This window comes from Mesoplodon bidens (assembly GCF_964165515.1).
Source record: "Mesoplodon bidens genome assembly, chromosome: 3".
Classification (NCBI taxonomy): Eukaryota; Metazoa; Chordata; class Mammalia; order Artiodactyla; family Ziphiidae; genus Mesoplodon; species Mesoplodon bidens.
Genome location: NC_138178.1, coordinates 150,178,750 through 150,206,148, shown reverse-complemented (window position 1 = coordinate 150,206,148; position 27,399 = coordinate 150,178,750). Strand labels below are relative to the sequence as shown.

The window sequence follows — 27,399 nt, the reverse complement described above, 5'->3', positions numbered from 1 at the left end:
GGCATTCACTAAAGAAAACAATTTTTTAAGTTCATCAAACAAAATAGGTTGTTACAGCACCAAGTTAAGAGGATAACTCGAAGTTTTGTTTGGTTGGTTGGATTAGGTTATTGTGCATGTTTGTTAAATTGGACCTAGTAAGCCAAGTACTAGAGGTTTTCCCAAACTAGAATTAGGTAACAATGTAACTTCACAAGCCGATTCCATGAAGAACAGTTGCTTGGCATGATGGGAAAGAAGAAAATGAGTGGAAAAGGGTCCCTGTTCTAACAGAGGGCAAGTACACTAACAGTAACTCAAGGGGTGTAAGTAGCTTATTCCTCTCACTCAAAGAAAGCAGTTTATCCATCGTTGAGTAAGAATAAACTCCGTCAAGACAATAGGAGAGATAAAGAATTAAAACCACAGATACTTTCAAATTTCATTTTAGCCATAGTTTTCTCTAACCATACTTTTCACCACAGCTTCTGGGAAAAAAAAGCCAAACAATTATGTGTTATATCATCTCCTTTCATCTTCCCTCTCCCAGCTACTGGTAGAAAGATGGCAAAAAGAATGCAAGCAGAAGAAGGAAAAGAAGTACAAGGTGATAAAAGTTACCAACTAGATAACTCTCCATATCGTTTGCACTCATGGGCTGACTAAAGGTTGAGACTCTCATGCATCTTACCCTCTCCTTGTTAAACTGCACCGTCACCTCCTACCCTTCTAAACTACCTCGCAGAAGGTTTAGGATATGCAAGGACAGTTTTGATTCTTGAGGGATCTGCTCAAATAGCAAATGTAAAAAAGAAAAGTATATGTTTGCTTCCCCATCTATTTTAAAAGGGCTTCTCGTAACTTCAGTTTCTTTTCACCTCTGCTATCAAAAAAGCAAACACTAGAGAATTCCTGAAGGGTCTTTAAAGACAGGAATATGCAGACTTTCTCTCCATTTGAAGACTTCCTTTCTCACGGCAAATGGTTGAGGGCACACCAACCACCTCAAGCCGTCAGGAAGGAGCCATTAACAGTTGAGAATTAAGACATGTTAGACATAGTCATCATCAAGACTCTGGCTGGCTCCACTCTTGAAGAGGAATGAATGTTCTAAAAGAGAAATCCCGTGTTTTAACTGGAAAGAGGAAAAAAGACCCAAGTTTAATTATCTCAAGAGCAATAGAAAAGGAAAATCATCTTAAATGCGTTGTGTAAAATGAAGTTAGAAAGGATTTTTTATATCTACCATATCAAAAAATAAGCTGCATTTTCACTTAGAAAATGAACATTGTACATGTTCTATTTTCAACAGTTATCCAACATGAAGTCATCTGACCTTAAACAAACAAACAGGCAAACAAACAAGAGAGGCCAAGGTCCAGTATCAGTTCCTACCCACCATTCCTACCTAATCTCCCAGCAAGTTAATGCAAATCAAAGCAAGCACTTCACTGCTGCTGCTGGTAGTGAAGCCGGTTCCTTTCCCAAGAGAGGCCTGTAAAACAGGACAGTCACTGACAGCAGTACAATTACTGACACAGATACAGACTTTATGGACATGTTTATCTCTGCTGTAAATCCACACTCTCTCTCCACTCTGATTCACGAGTCATAAAGAAATTGCAGATAATGAAAAAGTTGGGGAAATTTACAGCATGTCGGAAACCTCAGACAGCCAGAAGAAATTAAAGAGCTGACTAGGGATAAATCACACAGGTACAATTAAAACTTCCCTTATACCTCCTTCATTTCCAAACTGAGGCACAATCCAATGGAGATGATGAAAAGTTGAGGTCATGACTCCTCAGGCTGTAATCATTTCTTAACTAACTGCATGTTAAAAATTAGCCAATTCACAGGTCATGTGTAAATGCTGATTTCTTGCTGCTACCTTGATTTCCTTTGCTCTCCACTAGAAGCACCCGCACAGCATCTGTCTGTAAACAGGCCAAACTGCAACAAGCAATAAACAGAAAGGTGATATCCCCTCTCCACTGCCATCTCTGTAGGTGCAGGACATCTTTTACCATAGCCACTGTGGACTGAGCATTAAAATGAGAAAGTGGAGCTACAATGGATGAATGAAAGTGGAGGTGTCTTCTTCCCCTACAAATGACCATTCTGAAGGTTTCATTTGATCTCTTTTCAACATTCCAAAGGAGATGTTAAAGGACTATTATGTTTGATACTAGAAGAGGAATTACTTCTGGTGATACTTGTTTGTTAATAGACTGAATTAATGCTCTATTCTCTTTATGTAACCAACTTTGCATGAGCTTAAAAGTGGTATAGTTTTAGCTACTCAACTCTGTTTTTTACATTCTTCTAGTGACAAAGGCTACAAGAGGGAAGAGAAAAACAAAAACAAACAAACAAACAAAGGGTGAAACAAAACCAAACCTCCAAACTTTACCAGAATCTAGAAGTCTTAATTAAACTTTAACTCTTATTCCAATAAAGTAAATCAGAAAAATACCAAAGATAAGAAATAATGTCTATTTCTTAAATAATAAGCTTAATAGATCCCTACTGCTGAAGACTAGAATAATGTGAGTTAATTGTTGGTCCCTCTATTCAACAAGCCTATAAAATTCTCTATGAAGGAAAAAATGATTCTATCACTTGCTGCACTCTTCCACTTTCCCCAACTTACTTACATGAAACTAACAGGCTTAAAAAACATCAACCCAAACACAAGATCTGTCTGGAAAGCAGAAACGGAGAATATAGAGTTTACCAACTAACTTCAACATAAATGAACGAACCAAGAGTGTCAACAAAGTTATACACAAGTCAATAGTCATCTTTGTAAATCTCTATAGGATGGAGCCCTAACCAAATTAGCTCTAATATGATTTTGAAATCCTGTGCCCTGTCAAGAAATGAAGGTTAACAGGCTTTTTTAGAGATATGGAGGATGCAATTGACATGGTTTCGATTTTGTTCCTATTTGACCCCTTGATGATTTGAGATCCATTTTACACTTCAGAGAACCCAAATGTCATTTTCAATTTATATATTAAGATTTTATTCTCTATGGAATAAAAATAATTCTAAGATGATACTGAGAGTTTCAACCCAGACATCACTACCATACAAAACTTAGGTCATATCTAGCTCATGTATCTCAATTCTATTCACTCAATAAGCATTAGACTTGGCTTCTAATCAGCTTTTGCTTACAATGATAAGTTCCTTTAGTTCACGGTCAGATTGGTGTCCAGTATCAAATAAGAACTACTAAACAGAGGCAGAGTTTTATTTACAAGCTCCTAAGAGGCAAATCATATTTTATCAAATGAGTATTTGAATGAAGCCAAGAAACAGATCTACTATGTAACTCTACTATCGACAGTTACTATTCTAAGAGGCAATATTACCCCTGGATTAAGAATCAGAAGACTTGGATTCTAGGCCATTTTGCAAATAACTAGGTGTGTGACTGGGCAAATCACTGAAGTTCTTTGAACCTCAGTTACCACATCTGTTCAAATGGGAATAACAGCAGAATAGTAGAGAGAATTAAGTGAAAAAGTACATGTAAGAAACATAGCAGGCTCAAAAATGTTACGTGCCTTTCCCTCTTCATGAGACATGATTCAGATTCCTGGTTCTGTCACTAATGAGCTGTGTGGCTGTCCTTAGGTAAGTCACCTAATATCTTTAGGCCTCTGTTTCTGCCTCTGTAACATTAGAGCGTTGGGACTTGATGATCTCTTAGATTCCTTCCCAGCTCTAACATGCTATGATTACCAATTCTGTCACTAAATTTCTGGGTGACCAAGGTCTAAGTCACTTCATTTCTTTAGACCTCAGTTTCCTCACCTTTAAATACTGGAGGGTGAACTAACAGAAAAGTAGATAAGAACTATAAGGGGAAATTCATAAAAGGAGGAAAAACAAGTGGCCAGTAAACATAACTTTATTAGCAATCAAAGAAATACATATAAAAAATACTGAAACAATTTTTCATCTATAAAATGCACAAGTACTAAAAAGTTTCACAATATCTAGAGTTGGTTATAAGATGTAGGAATGCAAGTACTTTCATTTACTGTCCTTAGAAATATAATTTGGACTAGTCTTTCTGGAGGTCACTTTGGCAATATGTAAAAATTTTTAATGTGCCATTCACCTTGATCAGAGTAAAGGATGCTTATCACAGCATGATTTACTTTAGTGAAACACTAGAAACAACCTAAACATCCATTAAGAGAGAATTAATGAAATACATTATAAATAATCATATAATGGTATTCCACACAGTCATAAAACTGATGATTTTGCTATGCTTTCATGGGTATTGAAAGATGTTCACAATGCACTAAGTCAAAAATGCAGGTTGTAGAAAAGGAATAGCATGATGCCATGTACGTAAAATATATATATATGTATATGCATATATGTGTATGTGCATGTATATGTGTATAATACCTCTTAGAAAGAAATGTTTGGAGGATTTGGAGGAGTGTTGACCAAAAAGTTAAAAGTGATTACTATTTTAGGATGCTGTGATTTGGGGTGATTTTTGCTTTCTTTATATTTTCTACAATGAATATGTATTGTTTTATAGTAGGAAAAAAATAAAGTTTATATTTAACTTTTAAAATACATATCATAAAAAAGATTCTATGACTCTTTAACAACTCTTTTCAGTTTGATAAGCAATATCTCTTGTTCTTATAGTCTTTGACATAAACCGTGTATATAGTTACATCATTTGCACTACAATCTAGCTGCTTTACTTAGACCTATGCTAAGCACTTCACTCACACCATTTCTAATGTTCTCTACAATGCTATATGACCATTTTTATTCTAAAGAAAACCCAGCAGAGCTTTTTCATTTTAGAAGCTGTTTTTCCCCACACTACATGTTATTTTGAAAAGAGTAAGACACTACAAACTGAGATCTTTAAGGCCAGAAAACTCTCTTTACTTCTAAAAAAAAAAGTCATTGTGTAAATACAAACAAGTGTTATTCTTGGTTATCCTTTAAATCTCAGTAAGAAGCACTCCTAAGCTGACACTAGGAATATACTCAAGATTGCTGAAACCTAAGCAACACACCATTGTGGTATCTAACAAAGTACACTGGACAATGGGGGGTGAGATTTGGGCTGGTTATTTGTTGCAGGATGGCCTGCAAGGGCAAACAAGAAGCCAGAGTACCTAAGAATAAAAAACTTAACTCCTAAATCATGTTAAAATTTTTGGTTGCCATCCTGCATTAAAAGCATATTTAATTATTCTTCATTTCCTGACATATGTTCATATAACTTAAAGTGGAGAGATACAGAAAAGGAAAATCTGTGATCCAACATAGAGGCACTCTCTCACCTTCCCATCAACTCATAAACCTGCACTTTCATCTACTCTCTTTCCTCTTGTTACAATCCAGTAGCTCTCTTCAATCTAAGGCCAGTACACCTGTGCTCTAAACCCTAACCCTTCAAGCCCTCTCAGGAACCTTACTTACACTTTATCCCTTTTCACCACTCTTCCATCTTTGCCACCAGAATTTAAACAAACATAAGTCTACTGTCCTAAAGCAAACAAGAAACTTTGACTCCACTTCTCCCTCTCGCTATCACCCTTTCTCCCTCTCAATAGCCAAATTCCTATTTCCATGTCCTACCTTTCACTCATTCCTCACTCATCCATGCATTCAACTGTCTATACAATGGAGAATTCACATCCAAAGCCAAACCCCATGTCAAAAATCAAACTCATTAAAGACCTAAATGTAAGACATGACACCATAAAACTCTTAGAAAAGAACATAGGTGAAACATTCTTTGACATAAATCATAGCAATATTTTCTTAGATTACTCTCCCAGGGCAAAAGAAATAAAAGCAAAAATAAACAAATGAGACCTAATCAAACTTAAAAACTTTTGCATAGTAAAGGAAACTATCAAGAAAATGGAAAGACAACCTATGAAAGGGGAGAAAAGACAACCTATGAAAGGGGAGAAAATATAACAGCTATAAAAGGGGAAATCGACAGTAACACAATAATAGTGGGGGACTTTAACACCTCACTTACACCAATGGACAGATCATCCAAAATGAAAATAAATAAGGAAACAAAAGCTTTAATGACACAATAGACCAGATAGATTTAATTGATATTTATATGACATTCCATCCAAAAACAGTAGATTACCCTTTCTTCTCCAGTGTGCACAGAACATTCTCCAGGATAGACCACATCTTGGGTCACAAATCAAGCCTCAGTAAATTTAAGAAAACTGAAATCATATCAAGCATCTTTTCTGACCACAACGCTATGAGATTAGAAATCAATTACAGGGAAAAAAACATAAAAAACACAAACACATGGAGGCTAAACAATACGTTAATAAATAACCAAGAGATCACTGAAGAAATCAAAGAGGAAATCAAAAAATACCTAAAGAAAAATGACAATGAAAACACGACAATCCAAAACCTATGGGATGCAGCGAAAGCAGCTGCAAGAGGGAAGTTTATAGTTAAACAAGCCTACCTCAAGAAACAAGAGAAATCTCTCCCAGCAGCCTCAGAAGCAGCGGATTAAAGCTCCACAATCAACTAGATGTACCCTGCATCTGTGGAATACATGAATAGACAACAAATCATCCCAAATTGAGGAGCCAGGAGTCAGTGCTGTGCCTCTGAGGTGGGAGAGCCAACTTCAGGACACTGGTCCACAAGAGACCTCCCAGCTCCACATAATATCGAATGGCGAAAATCTTCCAGAGATCTCCATCTCAACACCAGCACCCAGCTTCACTCAACGACCAGCAAGCTACAGTGCTGGACACCCTATGCCAAACAACTAGCAAGACAGGAACACAACGCCACCCATTAGCAGAGAGGATGCCTAAAATCATAAAAAGTCCACAGACACCCCAAAATACACCACCAGACGTGGACCTGCCCACCAGAAAGACAAGATCCAGCCTCACCCACCAGAACACAGGTACTAGTCCCCTCCACCAGGAAGCCTACACAACCCACTAAACCAACCTTAGCCACTGGGGACAGACACCAAAAACAACGGGAACTACGAACCTGCAGCCTGCAAAAAGGAGACCCCAAACACAGTAACATAAGCAAAATGAGAAGACAGAAAAACACACAGCAGGAGAAGGAGCAAGATAAAAACCCACCAGACCTAACAAATGAAGAGGTAATAGGCAGTCTACCTGAAAAAGAATTCAGAATAATGATAGTAAAGATGATCCAAGATTCTATTTCCAAGATCCAAAATCTTGGAAATAGAATAGACAAAATGCAAGAAACAGTTAACAAGGACCTAGAAGAACTAAAGATGAATCAAGCATCGATTAAAAACACAATAAATGAAATGAAAAATACTCTAGATGGGATCAATAGCAGAATAACTGAGGCAGAAGAACGGATAAGTGAGGTGGAAGATAAAATAGTGGAAATAACTGCTGCAGAGCAAAATAAAGAAAAAAGAATGAAAAGAACAGAGGACAGTCTCAGAGACCTCTGGGACAACATTAAACGCACCAACATTCGAATGATAGGGGTTCCAGAAGAAGAGAAAAAGAAAGGGACTGAGAAAATATTTGAAGAGATTATAGTTGAAAACTCCCCTAATATGGGAAAGGAAATAGTTAATCAAGTCCAGGAGGCACAGAGTCCCATACAGAATAAATCCAAGGAGAAATACACCAAGACACATACTAATCAAACTGTCAAAAATTAAACACAAAGAAATCATATTAAAAGCAGCAAGGCAAAAACAACAAATAACACACAAGGGAATCGCAATCAGGATAACAGCTGATCTCTCAGCAGAAACTCTACAAGCCAGAAGGGAGTGGCAGAACATAATTAAAGTGATGAAGGAGAAAAACCTGCAAACAAGATTACTCTACCCAGCAAGGATCTCATTCAGATTTGATGGAGAAATTAAAACGTTTACAGACAAGCAAAAGCTGAGAGAGTTCAGCACCACCAGACCAGCTTTACAACAAATGCTAAAGGAACTTCTCTAGGCAAGAAACACAACAGAAGGAAAAGACCTACAATAACGAACCCAAAACAATTAAGGAAATGGGAATAGGAATATACATATCGATAATTACCTTAAATGTAAATGGACTAAATGCTCCCACCAAAAGACACAGATTGGCTGAATGGATACAAAAACAAGACCCATATATATGCTGTCTACAAGAGACCCACTTCAGACCTAGAGACACATACAGACTGAAAGTAAGGGGATGGAAAAAGATATTCCATGCAAATGGAAACCAAAAGAAAGCTGGAGTAGCAATTCTCATATCAGACAAAATAGACTTTAAAATAAAGACTATTAGAAGAGACAAAGAAGGACACTACATAATGATCAAGGGATTGATCCAAGAAGAAGATATAACAATTGTAAATATTTATGCACCCAACATAGGAGCACCTCAATACATAAGGCAAATACTAACAGCCATAAAAGGAGAAATCGACAGTAACACAATCATAGTAGGGGACTTTAACACCCCACTTTCACCAATGGACAGATCATCCAAAATGAAAATAAATAAGGAAACACAAGCTTTAAATGATACATTAAACAAGATGGACTTAATTGATATTTATAGGACATTCCATCCAAAAACAACAGAATACACATTTTTCTCAAGTGCTCATGGAACATTCTCCAGGATAGATCATATCTTGGGTCACAAAACAAGCCTTGGTAAATTTAAGAAAATTGAAATTGTATCAAGTATCTTTTCTGACCACAATGCTATGAGACTAGATATCAATTACAGGAAAAGAGCTGTAAAAAATACAAACACATGGAGGCTAAACAATACACTACTTAATAACGAAGTGATCACTGAAGAAATCAAAAAGGAAATTAAAAAATACCTAGAAACAAATGACAATGGAGACATGACGACCCAAAACCTATGGGATGCAGCAAAAGCAGTTCTAAGGGGGAAGTTTATAGCAATACAATCCTACCTTAAGAAACAGGAAACAACTCGAATAAACAACCTAACCTTGCACCTAAAGCAATTAGAGAAAGAAGAACAAAAACATCCCAAAGTTAGCAGAAGGAAAGAAATCATAAAAATCAGATCAGAAATAAATGAAAAAGAAATGAAGGAAACGATAGCAAAGATCAATAAAACTAAAAGCTGGTTCTTTGAGAAGATAAACAAAATTGATAAACCATTAGCCAGACTCATCAAGAAAAAAAGGGAGAAGACTCAAATCAATAGAATTAGAAATGAAAAAGGAGAAGTAACAACTGACACTGCAGAAATACAAAAGATCATGAGAGATTATTACAAGCAACTCTATGCCAATAAAATGGACAACCTGGAAGAAATGGACAAATTCTTAGAAATGCACAACCTGCCAAGACTGAATCAGGAAGAAATAGAAATATGAACAGACCAATCACAAGCACTGAAATTGAAACTGTGATAAAAAAATCTTCCAACAAACAAAAGCCCAGGACCAGATGGCTTCACAGGCGAATTCTATCAAGCATTTAGAGAAGAGCTAACACTTATCCTTCTCAAACTCTTCCAAAATATAGCAGAGGGAGGAACACTCCCAAACTCATTCTACGAGGCCACCATCACCTTGATACCAAAACCAGACAAGGATGTCACAAAGAAAGAAAACTACAGGCCAATATCACTGATGAATATAGATGCAAAAATCCTCAACAAAATACTAGCAAACAGAATCCAACAGCACATTAAAAGGATCATACACCATGATCAAGTGGGGTTTATTCCAGGAATGCAAGGATTCTTCAATATACGCAAATCAATCAACGTGATACACCATATCAACAAACTGAAGGAGAAAAACCATATGATCATCTCAATAGATGCAGAGAAAGCTTTCGACAAAATTCAACGCCCATTTATGATAAAAACCCTGCAGAAAGTAGGCATAGAGGGAACTTTCCTCAACATAATAAAGGCCATATATGACAAACCCACAGCCAGCATCATCCTCAATGGTGAAAAACTGAAACCATTTCCACTAAGATCAGGAACAAGACAAGGTTGCCCACTCTCACCACTCTTATTCAACCTAGTTTTGGAAGTTTTAGCCACAGCAATCAGAGAAGAAAAGGAAATAAAAGGAATCCAAATCGGAAAAGAAGAAGTAAAGCTGTCACTGTTTGCAGATGACATGATACTATACATAGAGAATCCTAAAGATGCTACCAGAAAACTACTAGAGCTAATCAATGAATTTGGTAAAGTAGCAGGATACAAAATTAATGCACAGAAATCTCTGGCATTCCTATATACTAATGATGAAAAATCTGAAAGTGAAATCAAGGAAACACTCCCATTTACCACTGCAACAAAAAGAATAAAATATCTAGGAATAAACCTACCTAAGGAGACAAAAGACCTGTATGCAGAAAATTATAAGACACTGATGAAAGAAATTAAAGATGATACAAATAGATGGAGAGATGTACCATGTTCTTGGATTGGAAGAATCAACATTGTGAAAATGACTCTACTACCCAAAGCAATCTACAGACTCAGTGCAATCCCTATCAAACTACCACTGGCATTTTTCACAGAACTAGAACAAAAATTTCACAATTTGTATGGAAACACAAAAGACCCAGAATAGCCAAAGCAATCTTGAGAACGAAAAATGGAGCTGGAGGAATCAGGCTCCCTGACTTCAGACTACATTACAAAGCTACAGTAATCAAGACAGTGTGGTACTGGCACAAAAACAGAAAGATAGATCAATGGAACAGGATAGAAAGCCCAGAGATAAACCCACGCACATATGGTCGCTTTATCTTTGATAAAGGAGGCAGGAATGTACAGTGGAGAAAGGACAGTCTCTTCAATAAGTGGTGCTGGGAAAACTGGACAGGGACATGTAAAAGTATGAGATTAGATCACTCCCTAACATCATACACAAAAATAAGCTCAAAATGGATTAAAGACCTAAATGTAAGGCCAGACACTGTCAAACTCTTAGAGGAAAACATAGGAAGAACACTCTGACATAAATCACAGCAAGATCTTTTTTGATCCACCTCTTACAGTAATGGAAATAAAAACAAAAATAAACAAATGGGACCTAATAGAACTTAAAAGCTTTTGCACAGCAAAGGAAACCATAAACAAGATGAAAAGACAACTCACAGCATGGGAGAAAATATTTGCAAACGAATCAACAGACAAAAGATTAATCTCCAAAATATATAAACAGCTCATGCAGCTCAATATTAAAAAACAAACAAGCCAATCCAAAAATGGGCAGAAGACCTAAACAGACATTTCTCCAAAGAAGAAATACAGATGGCCAAGAAGCACATGAAAAGCTGCTCAACATCACTTATTATTAGAGAAATGCAAATCAAAACTACACCTCACACCAGTTAGAATGGGCATCATCAGAAAATCTACAAACGACAAATGCTGGAGAGGGTGTGGAGAAAAGGGAACCCTCTTGCACTGTTGGTGGGAACGTAAATCGATACAGCCACTATGGAGAACAGTATGGAGGTTCCTTAAAAAACTAAAAATAGAATTACCATATGATCCAGCAATTCGACTACTGGGCACATACCCTGAGAAAACCGTAATTCAAAAAGACACATGCACCCCAATGTTCATTGCAGCACTGTTTACAATAGCCAGGTCACGGAAGCAACCTAAGTGTCCATCGACAGATGAATGGATAAAGAAGATGTGGTACATATATACAATGGAATATTACTCAGCCATAAAAAGGAATGAAATTGGGTCATTTGTAGAGACATGGATGGATCTATAGACTGTCATACAAAGTGAAGTAGTCAGAAAGAGAAAAACGAATATCGTGTATTAACGCATATATGTGGAACCTAGAAAAATGGTACAGATGAACAGGTTTGCAGGGCAGAAATTGAGACACAGACGTAGAGAAGAAACGTATGGACACCAAGGGGGGAAAGTGGTGGTGGGGGGTGGGGGTGATGAATTGGGCGATTGGGATTGACATGTATACACTGATGTGTATAAAATGGATGACTAATAAGAACCTGCTGTATAAAAAAATGAATAAAATAAAACAAAGAAACAAACAAACAATAAGGGGGAAAAAAAAGAAAAGAGTCATGTACCACAATGTTCATTACAGCACTATTTACAATAGCCAGGACATGGAAGCAACCTAAGTGTCCATAGACAGATGAATGGATAAAGAAGATGTGGTACATATATACAGTAGAATATTACTCAGCCATAAAAAGAAACAAAATTGAGTTATTTGTAGTGAGGTGGATGGACCTAGAGTCTGTCATACAGATTGAAGTAAGTCAGAAAGAGAAAAACAAATACCATAGGCTAACACATATATATGGAATCTAAAAAAAAAAAAAAGGTTCTGATGAACCTAGGGGTAGGACAGGAATAAAGACGCAGACGTAGAGAATGGACTTGAGGAAATGGGGAGGGGAAAGGGTCATCTGGGATGACGTTGAGAGGGTAGCATTGACAAATATACACTACCAAATGTAAAATAGATAGGTAGTGGGAAGCAGCTGCATGGCACAGGGAGATCAGCTCAGTGCTTTGTGACCACCTAGAGGGGTGGGATAAGGAGGGTGGGAGGGAGACACAAGAGGAAGGGGATATGGGGATATACATAAGCATATAGCTGTTTCACTTTGTTATACAGCAAAAACTGACACAACACTGTAAAGCAATCATACTCCAATAAAGATGTTAGGGCTTCCCTGGTGGCGCAGTGGTTGAGAGTCCGCCTGCCGATGCAGGGGACACGGGTTCGTGCCCCGGTCCGGGAAGATCCCACATGCTGCAGAGCGGCTGGGCCCGTGAGCCATGGCCGCTGAGCCTGCGCTCCGCAACGGGAGAGGCCACAACAGTGAGAGGCCCGAGTACCACAAAAGAAAAAAAAAAAGTTAAAAAAAAAAAAGAATAAGTAGAAACTGAAAAAAAAAAAAAACTACAGTGAAGTATCACCTCACACCAGTCAGAATCACTATCATCAAAAAGTCTACAGATAATAAATGCTGGAGAGGGTGTAGAGAAAAGGGAACCCTTGTACACTGTTGATCGGAATGTAAACTGGTGCAGCCACTACGGAAAACAGTATGGAGGTTCCTTAAAAAACTAAAAATAGGGCTTCCCTGGTGGCACAGTGGTTGAGAGTCCGCCTGCCGCTGCAGGGGACATGGGTTCGTGCCCCGGTCTGGGAAGATCCCACATGCCACAGAGCGGCTAGGCCCGTGAACCATGGCCGCTGAGCCTGCGCGTCCGGAGCCTGTGCTCCTCAACGGGAGAGGCCACAACAGTGAGAGGCCTGCGAACCGCAAAAAAAAAAAAAAAAAAAAAGAAAATTAAAAAAAACTAAAAATAGAGCTAACATATGATCCAGCAATCCCATTCCTGGGTATATATGCAGAAAAACAAAAACTAATTCGAAAAGATATATGCACCCTAATGTTCATAGCAGCACTATTTACAATAGTCAAGACACGGGAGCAACACCAGTGCCCATTATATATATATATATATATATATATAAAAATTGGAATATTAATCCACCATAACGAATGAAATATTGTTATTTGCAGCGAACATAGATGGACCTAGAGAATATTATGCCTAGTGAAATAAGTCAGACAGAGAAAGGCAAATACTGTATGACATCACTTATAAGTGGAATCTAAAAAATAATGCAAATGGATCTATATACAAAACAGAAACAGACTCACAGACATAGAAACAAACTTATGCTTACCAAAGGGGAGTGGGGGAGGGGGAAATTTAGGAGTATGGGATTAACAGATACAAACTACTATACATAAAATAGATAAGCAACAAGGATTTACTGTATAGCACACAAAATTAGACCAGTATCCTATAATAACCTATAATGAAATAAAATCTGCAAAAAAACTCAAAAAACAAACCCTGAATCCTATGCTGTATACCTGAAACACAATATTGTAAATCAACTATACTTCAATTTAAAAAAAAAACAACTTGTCTCCCCTTACAAATGTGTTCCTCCACTACTGTTCTTTCTAAGAAAGCTTTAGCGACAGACTGCAGACTTTTTGTCTCTTTCTCAGAAAAGCCTTTCTTCTCTGGTCACCACCTATAGATCAGAAAAGGTCTCACAGATATCTGCTGTTTTGTTTTTTTTTTTTGCTGTACAGGGGCCTCTCACTGTTTTGGCCTCTCCCGTTGCGGAGCACAGGATCCGGACGCGCAGGCTCAGCAGCCATGGCTCACAGGCCCAGCCGCTCTGCGGCATGTGGGATCTTCCCGGACCGGGGCACGAACCCGCGTCCCCTGCATCGGCAGGCGGACTCTCAACCACTGTGCCACCAGGGAAGCCCCCAGATATCTGCTGTTACGGAATCTTATACTTCTTCTTCACAGCACTCATCACAACCCTCACTACAGATTATTTTTGTAACTGTTTGATGTGTGTCTTCCACGTGATTGCCTTGCTTACCAATGCATCCCTCAACTTTTAGCACAGTGATTGGCTCATTTTAGTTAATTTAAATGTGTGTTGAATTGAATAAATCCTTGAGGGGAGAGGGAAAAAAATTAAATCAATCAATCGATTGATTGATGGATCGATCCTTAGTGAGGTATAATTCATATATGATGAACTGTACATATTTGAAGTGTCCAGCCTGGTAAGTTTTAACAAATGTTTTCACCACTACTGAGGCAAACCCTTCTGACTCATGAGAATTTTCCAGTCTGGCTGGTGGGAATAAACCCTGTGGTGCCAGCCACTGTTCCCTGTAATCCTTTCAGATGGTTCTCTCTTGAGCCTCAAGTAGTTTCCTCACAAGATTGCACTGATCAGTACTCAGCTGATTACTTTAGGAGGACCCTCTGCAGATCTCCAGGGTTCTCTCTGTGCAGCCCTCTCCCCTCCGGTACTCTGTCCTGACCTCTAGCTGTCTTGGTCTCTCCAGATGCTTAGCTCTGTTTCTTCAACTCAGGGAGCCTGCTGGTCTCTGCCTGGGTTTCCCCTCCCTGCACTGCAGCCTGGAAACTCTCTCAAAGCAGTAAGCTGAGACAATCACAGCACTCATCTCATTTACTTCCTAATTCTCAGGGATCACTATCTTTTGTTGCCTGATGTCGTTTCCTAAAAACCACTGTTCATATATTTTGTAATTAACAAAAACTGTTTCAGGTGGGAAGGTGAATCTAGTCCCTGATATTCCATCTGAGCCAAAAGCAAAAGTCCTTCCATTGTTGTCTGCATGCCTCTGACTTACATGCCCAGGTGAGAAATCTTGGAGTCATCCTTTTTTTTTAAAAAAAAATATTTATTTATTTATTTGCCTGCATTGGGTCTTCGTTGCTGTGCACGGGCTTCCCATTGTGGTGGCTTCTCTTGCTGTGGAGCGTGGGCTCTAGGTGTGCGCGCTTCAGTAGTTGCAGCACGCGGGCTCAGCAGTTGTTGTGCACAGGCTTAGTTGCTCCATGGCATGTGGGATCTTCCCAGACCAGGGATCGAACCCATGTCCCCTTCATTGGCAGGTGGATTCTTAACCACTGTGCCACCAGGGAAGCCCCTGGAGTCATCCTTGACACCTCCCTCCCCCTTCTCTCATCTTCCACAGCCAATCAATCAAGACTTATTCTTTGTCTTAAATCACTCTCAAATTCAAGGACTTCTCTCCCTGTCCACTATCTGTACCCTAGTTCTAGGCACCACAGTCTTGGCTATTGCAATGACCTCCTACTTAGTCTGTAGTTCTTCTCATGCCCCCCTCCAAACCATTCTCTACATGGCCAAAACCTGAATATTGCTTGCTAATGCCCTTAACTGACTTGCTAGTGCTCTTAGAATAATGTCCAACATCCTTAACACAACTGAGCAGTCTTACATGATCCAGCAGTCTATTTCAGCAGTCACTGTCTGAGTTCCAGTCACATTTGCCTTCTTTCAGTTCTTCAAAGGCACCATGCTCCTTCTCACTACCAGATTTCGATACTTCCTCTAGAAAGCGTATCTCCCTTCCCTTCACTCAGTTAATTTCTACTCATTCTTCATACCTAAATATCTTTTTTCTCAGGAGAACTATTCCTGCCCCACGTTGTACTTAGGAAAGCTTAGTGGCAAATCATTATTTGTGTAATGCCTTATCTACTGGAATGTTAGCCCTATGATAGCAGGAACCATCTCTGTCTTATGTACTGTCAAGTCCTTGCTGCCTAGCACAGTACCGTGGATATACACAACAAATATTTGCTGTATGAAAGTCAGATAATAGAAAACATATACATTGGTCTCTGCCCCTGGTTCCTGGCACAAAGCTCCTAAGACGCTTACAATTTCCTAAGAGTGTTAGAAACATCTTTTATTTTAACATTTGGTCTTTGACTCGATTCCTGACACAAAGTTCCTAAACCCCTCGGAACCTCCTAGGTGACGGCAGTATCTTTCGTTCTAGTGAGGTGACTCTTGGTGTACTCCAGGATGGGGGCTGGTCAGCAGACAGACCAAGCCATGATTAGAAGCTTGGCATTCTCAATCCCGACCTCCATTCTCCAGAGAGGAGAGAGGCTGGAAATGGAGTTAATAATGTCTCATGACTACATGATTGAAGCCTCCATAAGAAAGCTTCCTAGTTGGTGAACATGTAGAGCTGCTGGGAGAGTGACACGTCTGGAGAGGGCACGAAAGCTCCATGCCCCACCCCACATACCTGGATGTTCACTGTATCCTTTATCATATCCTTTTATAATAAACTGGTAAACAGTAAGTAAGCTGTTTTCCTGAGTTCTGGGAGCTGCTCTAGCAAATTAATCAAACCTGAGGAGCGGATTGTGGGAACATCCGATTTACAACCAAAGCACAGGTGACAACCTGGACTTATAGTTGGCATCTGATGGGGGGGGCAGAGGGGAGTCCTGAGGGACCCAGCCCTCAATCTGTGGAATCTGATACGATCTCCAGGTAGATAGTGTCAGAATAGAGTTAAACTGTAGAACACCTAGCTGATGTCACAGAATTGCTTAGTGTGAGGAACAAAAAACTCCCACACATCCAGTGTCGTGTTGTGAGTGTGCTAGAGATGTGTGAGTAAAGGAGACACATGGGAGGAGTAACAGGGGGTCTTTCCTATACAAGAATTAAATACTATGTCTTAAAATATAGAATCCTAATGCTGTAAGGATCTGAGAGGTCTTTACTCCAACAACTTCATTTTTCAACTGAGGAAGCTGATGCCCAACATCACACAGCTAAATTCCTGATAAAGGTGCACTAGGCAATAGTAAAATCTAAAAGTTGTCAATAGCTTACTAGGTGTCACATACCATACTATGCATTTTTGTTTATTGAGGTGAATTCAAATTCTTAAAAGGAATTTTAAAGTGTACAATTCAATGGCATTTAGTATATTCACAATATTGTGCAACCACCACCTATATCAAGTCACAAAACATTTTCATCACTCCCCCCCCTTGCAAAATAATCCTATACCCATTAAGCAGTCACTCCCCATTTCCCACTCTCTCTTGTCCCTGGCAACCACCAATCTGCTTTCTGTCTCTACGAATTTACATACCCATGATGTTTCACACAAATGGAATAATATGTGATCTTCTGTGTCTGGCTTCCGTTATTTAGTATAATGTTTTTGAGATTCACCCACATTGTAGCATGTATCAGTACTACATTTTTATGGCTAAATAATATTCTATTGTATGTATATACCATATTTTGTTTATCCATTCATCTGTTAATGGACGTTTGAGTTTGTTTCCATCTTTTGGCTATCATGAATAGTACTGAATGAACATTTGTGTACAAGTATCTGTTTGAGTACTTGTCTTCAATTCTTTTGGGTATATACCTAGTAGTGGAATTGCTGGGTCATATGGTAATTCTGTGTTTAACCTTTCAAGGAACTGCCAAACTTTCACAGTGGCCACACCATTTTACATTCCCACCAGCTATATATGAGAGTTCCAATTTCACCATATCCTTGCAAATACTTGTTATTTTCTGTTATTATTATTATTATCATTACTATTACCATCTTAGTCGGTGTGAAGTGGTATCCCATTGTGCTTCTGATTTACATTTCCCTTATGATTAATGAAAGATGTTTAGCATCTTTTTATGTGCTTATCGGCCATTTGTATTTCTTCTTTGAAGAAATGTCCACTCAAGTCCTTTGCCCATTTTAAAATTGGGTTGTCTGTCTTTTTGTTGTTCAGTTATAAGAGTTCTTTATATATTCTAGGTACTAGACTCTTATCAGATATAGGATTTGCGAAAGTATTCTTTCAATACTGTATTATATATTTGAAAGTTGCTAAGAGAGCAGATCTTTAAAGTTCTCACCACTAGAAAAAATTTGTAACAATGTGTGATGACAGACTTACTGTGGTGATCATTATATTGTAACATGAAACTGTTATATGTCAATTATATCTCAATTTTTTTAAAGTTTTCTCCAATTCAATGGTTGCCTTTTCACTTTCTTGATAATGTTCTTTGATGAACAAAAGTTTTAAACTTTAATGAAATCCAATTTATCTATTTTTTCTTCTGTTGCTTGTGTTTTTGGTGTCATATGTAAGAATTCATGGCTACATCCAAGGTCATGAAGATTCATACTAGGCATTTTATAATCATTGTCCAATTTAATCCTCTCAAGAACCCAGTAAGTATTATTATTACCTTCATCTTACAGACAAGGAAAATGAGGCTCAGAGAGAGGTAACTTGTCAAGTTAGTACGTAGAAGAATAGGTCTGTTTCCAATGACCAGAATCTTATAATTTCCGAGTCAGTTTTTCTCTGCACACTCACAACATGGCAGCTTGTTTCCCCAAAAAGGGCATGATGGGGGACAAAACAGAAGTCATGGTCTTTTTGTAACTGAATCTCAGAAGTAGCATTCCATTACTTTTGCTGTCACTGATCCAGCCCACACTCGAGAGGAGAAGATCACACAAAGGCATAAATAGAGGCTGCCTACCACACCAGCGTTCTGTTTTTTTTCCCGAAAGGTCAAGTCTTTTATGTATTTATTTATTTTTGGCTGTGTTGGGTCTTCGTTGCTGCACGCGGGCTTTCTCTAGTTACGGCAAGCGGGGGCTACTCTTCATTGCAGTGCGCGGGCTTCTCATTGTGGTGGCTTCTCTTGCTGTGGAGCACGGGCTCTAGGTGCGCGGGCTTCAGTAGTTGTGGCACGTGGGCTCAGTAGTTGTGGCGCATGGGTTTAGTTGCTCTGCAGCATGTGGGATCTTCCCGGACCAGGGCTCGAACCCATGTCCCCTGAATTGGCAGGCAGACTCTTAACCACTGTGCCACCAGGAAAGTCCCCAGGGTTCTGTTTTAATGTTACACATCTTCCCTGGCTGATCTTCTTCCCACCTGTGGCTTAAACTAGAACCTACAAACTGATGATGTCCAAAACTCTACTTCCTGTGCTCTAGATTCATACATTCAACTATCTCCTGGGTATATCCACCTAGATAGCCTACACTTACACTTACAACTGAATTCCCCCATCTTTCTTCTCAAAGGTGCTCTTCTTCCTATATTTACTCAAGCCAGAAACTTGAGTCACTCTTGATTCCTCATTCTTACTGCCCAGAACTCCCTGATCCCAGTATACCCAATCAGTCACTAAGCCTTTCCATTCTACCACTCAGACTTCTAGAACCCATCCCTATTCTCCATTTTCACTGAGAAGTTAAAAGAAATCTAACTTGTCTCCCTGATACCACTTTTCTGTATTACCAATCCATCTTCTACCATGTTGACAAAGTGAGCCTTTTAAGAAAGTAAATGATTACATGCCTACTATGCTTAAAACTTCTCATATGCTGCCCATAATGATAACAACAGTTAATTTTTTTTTTTTTTTTTGCGGTACGCGGGCCTCTCACTGTTGTGGTCTCTCCCATTGCGGAGAACAGGCTCCGGACGCACAGGCTCAGCGGCCATGGCTCATGGGCCTAGCCACTCCGCGGCATGTGGGATCTTCCCGGACCGGGGCACGAACCCGTGTCCCCTGCATTGGCAGGCGGACTCCCAACCACTGCGCCACCAGGGAAGCCCAACAGTTAATATTTTTAAGCACCTATAGAGTGCCAACATTATGCTAAGGTTTTATAAATAATATTGTGTTAAATCATCAAAACAATACTCTAAGGTAACATCTCAAAGTGAATGGTCAGGAAACCTCTGGGGACCCTGGGGGTCACTAAGCCCCTTTCAGAGGGTCCCTGAGTTCAAAACTATACATATGATACTAAGATGCCTTTTTCACATATTCTCTCACAAGTGAACAGTGAAGTTTTCTAGAGACTACCTAACAAAAGATAATCATAACACATTGAAAGAAGCAGCAGATATGAAAATCCAACTTTTTATCAATCCAAACATTACAGACACTTGAAAAATGTAAAAACTGCCACCCTTCTCAATATTTTTTGTTTGGAAAATAGTTATTCTTCATAAAAATATTTATGCTAACATGTAATAGTTTTATTCTTATTTTTAAATTAATTAGGGACTTCCCCAGGGGTGCAGTGGCTAAGAACCCGCCTGCCAATGCAGGGGACATGGGTTCAATCCCTGGTCTGGGAAGATCCCATATGCTGCAGAGCAACTAGGCCCGTGCACCACAGCTTCTGAGCCTGAGCTCTAGAGCCCACGAGCCACAACTACCGTGCCCATGCGCCACAACTATTGAAGCTCACACACCCTAGAGGCCACGCACCACAACTACTGAGCCCACGTGCACTGTAACTACTGAAGCCCACACACTCTAGGGCCCCTGTTCCGCAACTACTGAGCCCGCGTGCTACGACTACTGAAGCCTGCAAGCCTAGAGCCTGTGCTCCACAACAAGAGAAGCCACCACAATGAGAAGCCCGCACACCACAACGATGAGTAGCACCCGCTCGCCACAATTACAGAAAGCCCGCGTGCAGCAGTAAAGACCCAATGCAGCCAAAAATAAATAAAAAATTAAAAAGTAAATTAATAAATATTTAAAATTTTTGTTTAATTTCTGAAACAGTAAATATACATATAACCCACATAAACAAGAACTCTTCGGGGTCACCATTAATTTTTAAGAGTGTAAAGAAGTCCTGACACCAAAAAGTTTGATAATTACTATTCTAAGGTTTTCATCTCCATTTCACAAATGAAGAAACTAGGGCTTAGAAAATTAAGTTACTTGCCTAAGTGGTAGATTGAGATTCATAATAAAGCTGTATGACTCCAGAACCCAAGCTCTTAATCACTATTTCGTCCTTTCCTATTAGCTATTTATCACCTGGCTCCTACTTACTTATCTTCAGGTAATTGTTCTTCCCCTTAGGTTATATTCAGGTCAATGCTTCTCTCCACTAGCCTTAGTTTCCTCAAACAGAGGTGTTTCTTAGGCTATAGTTTGAAAATGCAATTCCTATAAGTTAGTATACTATAATAAGATAGTATACTCTTCCAAAGCTTTCTTTAAACTGGACAGACTTAAGCTTTGCAACCTACCAATTATAGATAAGATATAATTCCTTGGTTCTCGCCTCTTTAAGAGGTTCTCTTCTCTGGCGGTCCAGTGGTTAGAACTCAGCGCTTTCACTGCCCAGGCTTGGGTTTAATCCCTGGTTGGGGAACTAAGATCCCGCAAGCTGGCAAGCTGGGCAATGAGCCAAAAAAAGAGTTTCTTCTTAAAAACAATCTCCCAAAATGTCCAACAATTATACTAATCTTTCAGTGGACATGTTTTGGATCCATGAAATAGGGACTTAAAGTCATTGCTCACATGTTTTACATTAGTTACAATATACTCATTTATACAAAGGGTCTATGAACTTTAAAAGAAAAACTATGCTGAACAGTAAGCCACTAAAGACTGTGTACAGTGCTAAAGCTGATTCCCTAAACCTTCACAACAAAGATGCCCAAACAAGCTCTTTTTCCTTTTCTTTCTAGTTGACTGGGGAATTGGACACAGGTTCACTTTCACAAGATGTATCTCCAATCCCCATGAAGTTGTGGCCTTTTTTTTTTAATGTTTAAAACCTATCTAGCAGGCTCAACTGTTTCTAAAATTAATCCACTGCACAGGGTGGATTTCCCACTCCAGGTCAAACTGTTAGGTCTATAAGCACAGCACTTATCTAAGTCATTAATAATCCAACTGAAATCAATGGTTCCAGTGTAATTCCCTGTGGTTTCCCCATCCCACCCAAACAACTTTTCTCTGTTCTAACAATTCTGCATTACTTAGATCTGCTGTTTCCATTTTATATTAACAATTCACTCTATATTTCTTATACCATTAGCCATAATGGTTTCCAAATACATACAAAAAGATCTGCCTTCTGTTTTTACAATCAAGTGAAGCAAGTTTTAATTACTAATGTGAAACTAAAATCTTCCTCATTCTTTCTTTTCCTATGCTAAAATCATTATATGCATCAACTGTGTTGTTAGTTCATTATGCAAGTTCTTTTCTCATGTAGTGCCCAAGCCAGTCAACAGAGAAGACAGTTAAGATGCTTTGGTTTTTCAAGGAAAGTGGTTTTCCAAGGATTTGCAAATGACAAATGGTAACACATATAAAAATGCATCACTCAACAAGATTGTCAGGAAACTTACACATCAAATCAGGAAACCAGTGAGTTGAGGAAAACACACCTTCACTTTCTCTATTTGAATTTTTTCATTCAATAGCAATAATGATGTTCTGATATTCCCAAGGGGGGAGAAGAAGTGTGAGAAGAAAAGAACTAGCCAGCCCAAGTTACACTAGTAATTTACTATTTATTTCTAAAATACTACAGCTTTGACATTATCACAACCTAAATTAAAATGACAGGGGTGACATTAACAAAAAAGGAAAATACTGCCAAACTAAAATTCAAAATTTCTGCTTAGAGAAATCTGAATATGGATTGCATACTGGATAATCATATTGTATTATGTTAAATTTCTTCAGTGTGTTAACTCTATTGTAGATATGTAGGAGAATGTCCTTGTCCTTAAGAAATAATGCTGAAGTATTTATGAAGTATCATGGTGTCTGCAGCTAGTTCTCAAATAGCTCAAGAATAAAACAATAAAATTTAAAATTAAATATATATAGATAAAGCCAATGTGACAAATGTTAACAACTGATAAACAGGTAGAGGGTATACAAGTATTTATTGTACTATTCTTGAAACTTTTTAAAGAGATTTAAAACTCGACAAAACATAAATTTAAGAGAAAAAACAACCTTTGGTTCATTAAAACACACCATTAAGAAAGTGAAAAGGTAAGCCACAGAGTGGGGTAAGATATTTGCAGTTTATGTAACTGACAAAGGATGCATATCAGAGATATATAAAGAACACTTGCAAATCAATTTTTAAATTGACAATCCAGTTTTTAAAGAAGGGCAAGAGATACCAATAAGCACTTCACAAAAGAGGTTATCCAAATGTCCAGTAAACATATGAAAAAGCAATCTCAGTCACTAGGGAAATGAAAATTAAAACTACATCGATATACCATTCTATCTATTTTAATAGCTAGATATTAATAGACTGAGAATGTATCTGTTGGTGACAACATAGAACAACTGAAATTGCCCGTGGGCTTGTAAATTGGTATAACCACTTTGGAAAACTGTTTGGAACTATCTACTAAAGCTAGATAGTTATACACACACACACGTCCACAATCTAGCAATTCTGCTCCTAGTTATGTACACAACAAAAATGCGTGTACCAAAAAAAGACATATACCAAGAATGCTCATAGTATTTACTTGTAATAGGCAAAAGCTGGAAACAGTCCAAATGTCCATTATTAGTAGAATGAAAAAATTAATCACATTGTATTCTTACAATCATACACCACACAGCAATGAAAATAAGCAAATGACTGTTAGTTAAAGACAATGACATGGATGAATGTCATAATCAAAATGTTGAGCAAAAGAAGCCAGAAACAAGAGTATACAGGTTGTGATGCCATTTATGTAAAGCTCAAAAACAAGCAAAACTCTTTTATGATATTATAAGTCACAATAGTGCTTGCCTTTGGGCAAAGGGCAGGTAGTGACTGAGAGGGGTATGAAGGAGGTATTATATACAGGAAAGGTTCTATTTCTTGATCTGTTCTGGGTGTGGTTATATGGGAGTGTTTTTATGAAAATTCATTGAGCTGTACCTTATAATTTGTGTACTTTTCTCTATGTATACTGTAATTCCATTTTGAAAACTTTATTAAAGAACAAAAAAATGATGGAACAGTGGAATATTTTTATATCCTGAATCTGAAGTCTTATTTTAGTTCTTTTCTCTTTGTATTCTGTATCCAAAACTTCAACCTGTCAAATTCAACTATTCTCTCAAAGGATTCTTCACTATTACCCAACCAATTTTAAATGTATTCTCCTATACTAGAGTCAATCAAATGTAACAGTTCTTCCTTTAAAAATATCATTCTTTTTTTACATTATATTTCTCAAATCTTTTTCAGTTACACCAAACATTGGCAGCTTTTGCCAAGCTTTTAATTTAGACTTAATGGTTAGAGATACTTCCCTTCTAGATACAAAAAGTCAATATTTTTCTAGATTTCCTACAGCAAAGTGCTCTGTCATCACCTATAAATTCTCATGCAATATCACTACCCTCCCAGATCATATTTCTGACACAAAACAGTGTTACGAACTAAGAAAAAAAAGAAAAGAAACTGATATTACATTTAAAACAAAAAAATTTTGTTGAAATCTCTAGATGTCAAAAACTAAATGAATAGATAAACAAACCAACAAAAATCAGAAAATGTCAGTTTACTTCCCCAGTTTACTTCCCCTGCTCCCCAGGAGCAGAAACAGTCATTCTTACACCCAAAGCCTGGAAAGAAACTCAACTCGTATGCATACCTACTGCAATTATTCCATTCTCCTCTCCTCTTCGTCATAACAAAGCTATATATTCCAAGCCAAAAGGAAAAAAAATCATTAGGCCCATTTTACTTCTTGACCAAACAGCTGCAATTCCATTTAAGACTAACATACATTCTAAATGGTTCTTTGCGCCTACTGAGTAGTTAATACTAGAGTTCAGTTCTCCAGCTACAGGGAAGAATGGCTGAAAACATAAAGCTGGACAAAATCTTGGCCAATGTTTGTTTATGAAAAGATGCCTCTTTCGCCAACTAAATCATCTCTTGCCCCTGACTTAACAGCTTACCATTCCTTTTGTTCCCAAACTTCTGGAAGGACATGCTAAGGATGGGAAATGAAGTATCATTAACTTTCACTTTGCTATTCATCACTTGCTTAAAATGATCAATTGTTGTTAATGGATCTAGTCATTTTTATTTAGAAACAGTCCATAAAAGAGTTTAAAATTTTAACTGTGCAGGATATTAGAAGATAGATCTTTCAAGTAACTATAATTTTGTTTCTAGAATGGGACATAATTTTTCTTTATTTTTTTAGATAGCTTTCCCCTATTCAGAATAGAATGTAACCATTGTTGATGATTTAGGAATTTCAGAAAATTTTTTTTTAAAAAATCACTCAAGATAGCCATTAAAACATACTGGTATTTTTCCTTCAGTCATTTGTCTACGCCCATGCTCTCAAAACAAAACAAAAGAGAAAAAAGAAAAGGAAGGAAAAAAAACTGCTGACTTGTGTTCTGCAGTTTTTCATTTGCATTTTCACTTGCAATTATCCTTACATATAATGAGCATTCTTCGTCCTTAAATGTTCTTTATTGCTTTAACAAGATTTTTAATGGCTATACTGTCTTCTACTGTATAAATAAACTATAATTCACTTGGTTATTCAATGTTGAACTTTAAATTCTTTCACTATGTACATCCTCTTACCTATCATACATTTTGTAGAACTATGCAGAATGCTACTTTGAAACCAACCCCAAACAAACTAATTTAACCCTGCCTGCTTACCTCCATCCTTCCCCTCCCCACCCCAAAATCAGAAGAGAATAAAAAGCCCCAAGCATTTTACGGTAAAATCCTCTTTGTGTGTAAAACCATTTCAGAGGCAATGTTGGGTTTATGAAATAACTTGACTAATGGATAAAAGATATGAATGCTTATAAGCCTTAAAGGTAATTTGAGGCTTTGTGTATCCTAATTTGTTAACCAAGGGAAAAATGAGAAATAATGGCATGTTTTTTTCCCCATTATCGTAATACATTTTTAAAAACAAAATACTTAAGACTAAATTGACATTTTCTAATTATAAGGAATACCCCTAATCCCTTCAAAGTGGGATTTCTAGATTTTAAACTGTATTACTACCTAAATAGGATGCCATGCTAATGACTATGGTGAGATGGTACGGTAATGCATAAAACGAAGAAAATAACTGGTACTTGAGAAATGCAGATTACAACACTGCCCATACGGTGCTTTTGAATCAAGTTTGCTGGCTTTATTTTTCAGGTTAAAATAATTTAAATTATATTTTCTTCAATTTCCAGTCCTTGTTAACAGAGATGATCAAGAAACATGAAAAAAGTTCATTTTTACAAGTGAAGAAATGAACATAAAAACAAGATATTAATATTCTGCCTATCAAGTTGCCAGTGACTTTAAAAAATTATAATACTTGGTGTTAGGAAGGAGGTGCCTTTCTGGAAGACAATTTGGCAGTATACTTCCTTCTCAATTAGAGATCCCACAAATCTCCAACTACATGTAAAATTCAGTCTTCACTCATAGGAAGACTTAACCCTGGTGCTGATATAATCCAAATGTTGCTGTTAATTATAGATGCGTCAACATCAAATATTTTGGGCCAATTACAGTTATTCAAGTGTAAACTACTGAAATTTTTTTCTAGTTAACAAAGATTTGGATGTCTACCATATACAAAGGCCATAACAATTTCCTGAATAGCTATAGGTAGCTAACAGAATGAAAAAGAACTACTGTGGAAGAAAACTATGCGAACATAATTTATTCAACTTAGAGGCTTAATGATCTACCAACGCTTATAGGAACCCCAAAAATCCATTTCTGAAGTTATGAATATCCTATTTCACACACTCATTTCCCTGAGAAAACAAATAACTATCTAAAACATTACATGTTACCTAGGTGATATGACTAAACTAGACAAAAGCATTGTTTTCATCCTATTAATAACACCAACCTATACAAATGGCTTTTACTTATTTCTAAAACAATTCAGATGCCTGCCTACTAAGGGACATGTAAAAGAATTAGGTGATTTTTTTAGTTTAACCAAATCTCTCTCCTCTGACTTCCCTGTCATTAAGCAGGCTCAAAATATCATGGTAAACTCTAATCACAGTTTACCCCCTAAGATTCACCCACACAGTTTACCTACCTAGTCCTGAAAATGATATACCTGAAACATCTACTGCTGGTATGCT

General features: G+C 37.8%; 1 protein-coding gene across 5 annotated transcripts in view; it reads right to left on the bottom strand.

Moving 5' to 3' along the window:
- LIN52 (lin-52 DREAM MuvB core complex component) overlaps positions 1-27,399 on the bottom strand; it is a 115,376-nt gene that overhangs the window by 63,662 nt on the left and 24,315 nt on the right. The window contains exon 6 of one of the 5 annotated variants that reach the window (XM_081229110.1): positions 18,628-19,283. The exons of the other annotated variants lie outside the window; for them this stretch is intronic. Within the exon in view, the coding sequence (XP_081085236.1) occupies positions 19,228-19,283 (56 nt within the window). The 3' untranslated portion in view covers positions 18,628-19,227. Of the gene's footprint in view, positions 1-18,627; positions 19,284-27,399 lie in introns of those variants that run through there. 5 annotated transcript variants of the gene reach the window in all.